This window comes from Rousettus aegyptiacus, unplaced genomic scaffold (genome assembly GCF_014176215.1).
Source record: "Rousettus aegyptiacus isolate mRouAeg1 unplaced genomic scaffold, mRouAeg1.p scaffold_m13_p_9, whole genome shotgun sequence".
Taxonomy (NCBI): Eukaryota; Metazoa; Chordata; class Mammalia; order Chiroptera; family Pteropodidae; genus Rousettus; species Rousettus aegyptiacus.
This window is the reverse complement of record NW_023416312.1, coordinates 85,772,555-85,779,539: the sequence shown is the minus strand read 5'-3', so window position 1 is coordinate 85,779,539 and position 6,985 is coordinate 85,772,555. Positions and strand designations below refer to the sequence as shown.

The 6,985-nt window shown below is 43.0% G+C and overlaps 1 protein-coding gene across 1 annotated transcript; it reads left to right on the top strand.

Moving 5' to 3' along the window:
• Positions 1–562: 562 nt before the first annotated feature.
• Positions 563–3,085, top strand: LOC118607750 (the record flags this gene model as incomplete). Its single annotated transcript, XM_036226561.1, is given in 4 exon segments — positions 563–735; positions 923–1,235; positions 1,655–1,739; positions 2,941–3,085. Coding segments are annotated over 4 exon segments (684 nt in total), but the record flags the coding sequence as incomplete, so codon positions are not given.
• Between the last annotated feature and the right edge of the window lie 3,900 nt (positions 3,086–6,985).

Genomic DNA, 6,985 nt, shown 5'->3' with positions numbered 1-6,985 from the left:
TTAACCCTCGTTTGCCTTCCAGTGCTTTCCTGCCCCGCACCCTGCGTGCTCACTGCCCTGATTTGTAACTCATTTCCCACACTAACTCCCCCCCCCCCGGTCCCACTCCCGTGTCTGCCAGAGAGGTGGAGTAGGTACGGTCTGATCGCTTTTTGCCCAGCGTTCAAAGTCTGGAATGTTTAATTCCGTTTTTATTGTGATTCTTAAACTAGGACATCATCTTTTTTTTTTCAGAGTGTACTTGGGCTTTGGCCTTTAAGCAGTCCGCCTTCAATTGGTTCTCATTAGCTGTGGAATGAGAAGAAGCGAGATAATTGCACCGTACCTTCCCTGCATTTGTGCGTACACACGGTGGCATCTACCGTTAGTGATGCTTGCCAAGAAACCCTGATTTAGAATGGGGGCGGAGAGGGCTCCTGACAGAGTCGAAACACTCCTAATAGCACAAGGTGGCAGAGATTAAAACTTTCACATGTGCGTGGAGTGAATGTGCTGTGTATTTCTTTCCTCTGCGGGCCTTAGCAACACTTTCAATCTAGCGGCGCTGTGACGCGCATGCGCGCGCTGGGTTGGGGACACCCGGGTCCCACGGATCCGTGGGCCTCATCGTCTATCTCCGGCAAGGGGAGGGTGTGAGCGCCGCGGGTGCAGGACCCGATGAGGTGGTGGAGAGTGTGTCATCCTGGGCTCAGAGCCAGTGGCACCGGCTCCAGCACCGATGCCGCCCCGACCAGTGTCCCAGGTGCACCTTTAATTAAAGACTCAGGCTTAGGGGAAAGGGAAAAATGCCGCCTGCGCTCGCCCTTGGGTAACTGGGACTCAGTGGGGTTTACGCTTTGGCTGGGTGGGGGTTCCGTTTCCTAATTCCTGTGCCGGCCGGGTGGGCGGGGGCGGGCTTTTCCCCCTGGTCTATTAAAGGCAGAGGGGCGGGCTTTTCCCGGGGATATAACTCCGGACTGAGGGCCGAGGAGACAGAGCACTTCTCAAGTGGTGGCAGGAAGGCTAGTGGCCCCGCGCCGTTCCGGACATGGGCGCTTCGGATCAGGCATGCTGCTGCGACTCCGATGAATTTCCTGAATGCTTTTTCTCACTTCTCCTCCTCGAGCTCCGCGGGACCGGAGCGCTCCGGCGGCGCGCAGCCCCGGGTGCCGCGCGAAGGGGGAGGCGGAGAGGGGTGGCCAGTGCGAGATCTCCTCGAATACCACCTGCGAGGGGCGGACGCAGGCCCAATTCAGGTCGCGCGCGGGGCTGCCCAGGCGGGAGGCTGGGGAAGAGGGGGCGACCTACGTGGGGACAGCTATGATCAGGGAGAATTGAGTGGCTGGGTGGGAGGGCACGTAGCGGGAAGGACTTGAGAAAAGCAAAGTACCAATGTGCAGTTGAAGGGCAGCGGGGAGCACGCGGAAAAGCATTCCTTTTTCTCCTCCACTGCTGACCTTTAGGTTCCTGGAGAACTTGAGGGGGGTGCAGAATGGGGGGGGGTTGCACATGGAAGGGAAAAAGAACTCCCTTCCCCCTTTGCGCCTCTCTCACCAACCCCGTACTGGGGGCGGGGGGGGGGCGTGAGCTTGGCGCGGTTTTGATGCTTTGAATGGAGAACTCCGTTTCCCATGATGCTTTGTTTCTTTCTCTTTAATCTCGGCGGCGGCGGCAGCGGCAGCACGAGGACGGGAGCGCGTGGTGTGAGCGGCTGGAGCACACCCTGGGCGCCGGCTGCCCAACTTCAACGGGAGAACTAGGTAAGAGGGTGAGAGTTGCGGGAAGAGGCCAGAGGGATTCACAAAGGTTGATAGAGAGGAGGTTTTGTTAGTTTTCTTTTTACAATTTTAATAGACTGGAAAGTGGCTGCCCAATGTGTTGTGCACCAGATGAGCGGATAATTGAAGAAAGGAACTAACTGGAGAAAGCATGCTCTCTGACCCATGTGAGGTTCAGTTTTTCCGAATTGAATCCAGTTTGGAGTATTTTTTAATGGAGAGAAAAAAGTGACAAGTGTAGAAACTCAATTTAGAAGGAAAATTATTACACTTTTATATACTAGCTTTAATATTCTCGTGTAGAAAATCAATTTTAGATTTAAGTAATTTTAATGAATCAGTTTGAAGAGTTTTTTTAAAGACTAGAATTAGTGGTATGGGGTACCATGATGGAAGCCCAACATTTAAGATTCCTTCACTAGTTAAATGTATTACTAATTCTGCATCTCTGATTTTTTTTTTTTTACAAAATTTAACCCATCAAGGAAGAGGTAGGGGAACCTTGTGAGCCCCTTTCAAGTATGGACTCACTTCCTTGCTGCATGTCCTTAGGTAAAATAAGCACTTGGAAATGGAAGGTTTCTCATGGATGATAGTGACATGAAGAGGAGAAGAGCTAATCTGCCTTCTTTGGGTTTAATGGAGAAAATGGGTCCATAAATGTTTAAACAGAACAAGAGCCCTTTGAAATAGATCAGAATGTAACATCTCTAGGCCATCTGTGCATTATGTGAAGAGTGCAGAAGACTGTTTCTTAAACCAGCTCTAAAATTTCTCTCATTTTCTATTAATGGGGTGGGAGCAGGGAATATTCATTTAATGTACCCATCACTTGTACAGAGCCTTACCTCGAGAAGAAAATACTCATGCTGACTTTTATGCGCATCTTTAGATAAAGGTGGAGTGGACATAATGGGCCTATGAATTTACTGGGATGCAGATACCAAGTTTACTAAGGTGGAGAGAAGTCCAAACTCTAATTATATTTAAGAATTAGACTTGAAATTGCCAGTGTTATTTGTATTCAATTCTTTGTAAATAGCTTGGGGTATTAATATTTCTCAGGATTTGGCTGACACTCTAAAACTTATCTTGGACTCTCTAAGCCAAGGGAAAACATGTTTTAGGAATATTAACTAGTAGTCTTGTTCAGTGTCTAATTATTTATTTATTTTTTAACCAGGTGAGTCTGAACAGATCTGTGAAGATGGAAAAGAAGAACTTGTGGGAGACAATTTTGCTACAGGGATGGGCCTTGGCCATGTAAAAGTGCTTACAGTGCAGGTAGCTTTTTGAGATCTACTGCAATGCAAGCACTTCTTACATTACCATGGTGATTTAATCAATGCTATTGAGAACTGTAGTTTGCGCATAATTAAGTTGTTGATGCTTCTGAGCTGTTATTCATAATGTGTCTCTTGTGTTAAGGTGCATCTAGTGCAGTTAGTGAAGCAGCTTAGAATCTACTGCCCTAAATGCCCCTTCTGGCACAGGCTGCCTAATATACAGCATTAAAAAGTATGCCTTGAGTAATTATTTGAATAGGACAAGTTTCAAAGGTTTGATATTTCATTGTTTGTTGGGAGCAGATGTTGGGGACTATGTGCAGTTGTGTACCAAGGATAAGGTCCTAGTAGTACCAAAGTGCTCATAGTGCAGGTAGTTTTGGCATTACTCTACTGTAATGTGGGCACTTCCAGTACTCTAGGATGATGAGTCTCTTTTCAATGGAGAGAATATTCAAAGACACTGCTATTTACAGTTAGTTTTGCAGGTTTGCATTTCAGCGTATATATGTATATATGGCTGTGCAAATCCATGCAAAACTGATTGTGATAATGTGTGCTGACTACAGTTTTCAGACTGCTTTCTGACTGTCTTCACGTGCATCTCCAGCATTCGCACCCATTCATCCATGGGTGGGGATTTGTTGCATTACTTGTATTATACATAAAGTATTGCACTTGTCCCGGCCTGTGGAAGAAAAGAGGATTTTATCTTCTTATTTTAATTTTTGAAAGTTGTAAGGTTAGACATTGTAAAATGACATGTTTTGCTGTTGTCGGGTGGATCACGATGCAATTTTGATTAGTATAATAGGAGAAAAATTGCACGGTATCCATCTGTAAACCGCAGGACCTTTCTTGACGGCAGTCTTTATCAATACTAAAGTAAGATGGTACAGTCTTTTCTCTAGTCACTGCTATTAAACATGTTTTTGAAATGTAGGAATTTTTAAAACGATAAACAATTTAAATAAAATTGAAAACATGAAGTGTGTTTTGTGAATGACCAGATTGTTAATTCATGTAAATGGACCTCAATTTTGCAAAATAAATGAAATTTTTGATCTGAGAAAAACTGGACTCATTTTTTTAAAAAGATTAACAACACTAGAGGATTTTTAGAAATCATGGTGGGGGTAGTCCTAAAGAGAAACTTGGGCATGGATGGCTCTTTTCTAAGTTTACATCTATGTAAAGCACCAAGACACCTAATTTTAGGACTCTTTACACTTAAAATATTTAGACAATGTGTTCATTTGTTTTAAGTGTATATGTTCAATCTGTATGAGAGAGAGATACAAAATTGTAAACCAGTGGGATGCCTGCCCTTGAAGAAATGGGCACAGTTGATCTAACAGAAGAACAAACTTGTCAATCAAACTCAGTTTCAGGGTTCTATGATGAAAGCATTTTGTGGAATGGCTGCAGGTAGAGATACCTCCTTGCCTTGGGGGCTAGTAAATGTTAGAAGCCTGGATGTGGACTTATTGTTGGAATTTGGAGTTCTGGGGCTCTGTTGCATGACTAACCTTGAGAAGAAATTACTCATGCTCTGCTTGTTAGCTGTTTGGGACAGATCACAAGGTAGGAAAAGTGAATGTTGACTAATGCAGTAAGTGTTAAATTTCTGCCAGTTGCCACCTAGATAAGGGAGTTTGGATCCCCTAGTGGTTCTTAAATGGTAGCACTTGCTAAAACACAGATAGCCACTCCCTGCCACTAGAGACTGAGTAGGATTGACGGGGGGGGGGGGGGGGGGGGGGGGGGGGGGGGGTAGCATTTCTAACTTATTCCTAGGTGATGATGCTGCTAGTCAGGAAAACCACCCTTCAAGAACCACTTTTCAACAAAAGTAAAAGACCTCAGCTTCCAAGACAAATTATGGTGTCTTTTAAATTTCAAATTAATAAAATTGAAAAGAGTCTAGACAGATCCTCGTTCACTTTCTAGTTCTATGTTTCATATTTTAATGTTGACCTTTAAGACTAATTTGTCATGTATTTGACAAATTAAACTAGGTATGTGGTAGTTTTACTATGGACCAACATGAGCATTTAGTTATCAAAAAGAGATGCTGGCAAACTAAAGACCTTATACATGTGTCATTCTTATTTCCTGCTGCCATGGGATTTTTGAATTTTCAAAGCTTTTTAATTTTCCCTTATAGCATGGGTACAATTTAATCAGCTCTTACTGATTTGCGCTTTAGCCTTGAGCTAGTTGCCGAAGGCTTCCGTTTCCTCATTAGGGGAAAGGGTGATAATGTTGGTCTACCTCAAGGATATGTGGGTTAAGTAGTTCTCTGGTGGTAGTGGTTGGGGGTGTGGATTTTAATTCTTAATAACGAAGTGAAGTCTTAATGAAGAGACTTTTGGTAATAAATTCCATCTTCTAGTATTCGGGGTGTGTGTGTGTGTGTGTGTGTGTGTGTGTGTGTGTGTGTGATTTTTTAAAGTGACTAATGCTCGAGGCAATTATAGAAGCATAAAGAACTCTACAGATATTTCCTGTGCTGTCTAATACTTATTACTTTGTTGGTGCCTAATCATAGTTAAGTTTGATGTGGCAGCAAAACAAAGGTCTCCCTCCTCTCTAATAAAGTAGCTCAGTAAAAGAGGAGATTAAAGCTTATTTGTTATAATCCTTAACACCACCAAACCTCTGCTTTAATGATACAAGTTTATTGTCTCAAGTGGTTCACTGGTGCTTTACCAAAGGTGCCTAGTATGCAGACAGTTATTGCAGTTTCCACTTTTAATGGGCATGTGTGGAGAGGTTGTGTTCCTTAGGGGTAGGCCCTTCTGTCCGTTACAGTCTCAATTCCTTCATCTAAACTCAGCTGACTTGGATGATCTTAGGGCCTCTTCTAGCTTCAAAAGTTCTGGTCTGTCCTTATTAAAATCAGACGTCTCAAATATTTATAAAAGTGCTTTGTATTTATGTTATATGTTTAGAATTTGAGGGGAAAGGAGTAATTTAAATCATTAGTTATGAGCAAAATTAGTATTACATACATACACTATATATATAGCTTACTCATTTCTAAAGAATTACAGTGAGTTTAGTAGAAACATTCCAAGGCATATTTTCTGACTTTGATTAAGAGGGTAGTTTAATATCCCCTGGATTTTCAAAGTCATCAGTATGGGCATTGATTTTCCCTAGATAGAAGATCTATGTGGCATAATTTTAATTAGCCTAAACATATTTTGATTTTGAAGTTGCTTTTTTGGCAGTCCTCAATTGTATTAGCTTTGAAATGGGACACATAGCAAAATGAGTGAAGGAACTGTATAAAATTTCAGTTGAAAAAATCCTTACTTATAAATCATAGCCCAGCTTTATTTTTCAGGAACAGGAAACAGAAAAGCCCAGGAAGAAGTGACTTGCTCTAGGTTTTGATAAATGAAAAATTAGAGACCAATACATGCGTGAATTAGAGACCAATACATGAGTGTCATGCAAATGTTTGGAGGCAGGGGGTAGGGCACCTAACCAGGGCTGGAAAAGGAGTGTAGCTGGATCAGAAAATACTTTCCAAGTGCAGCATCAGGGGAGGCAGCCTGAAGGGAGTCAAGGCAGGCAAGAAGGCCACTGAAGGGTCTTTCGTGGGCAGAGTTGCTTATGCAAAAAGCAAGGGAAGGATGAGATCATATCGAGGCTCTTCCAAAGAACTGCAGTTGGTTGAGAATGTCTGTCGTGTGTGAGGGGATAGGTAAGTTAGGACCAGCTTATGGAACCTTGTTCCAACTGAAAAGTGAAGTCACTTAAGAGTTTTAAGAGAATTTTTAAGTGGCATAACCCAAATTTTCCCATTTAATAATAAGATCACTCTGAAGCAATGTAGAGGCTGTTTTGGAGAGCACTGGGCCTGAAATCAACTAAGAGATTATTTTGCAGATGGGAGGTGAGGATTTGAATGAGGACAGAGACAGAGGGATA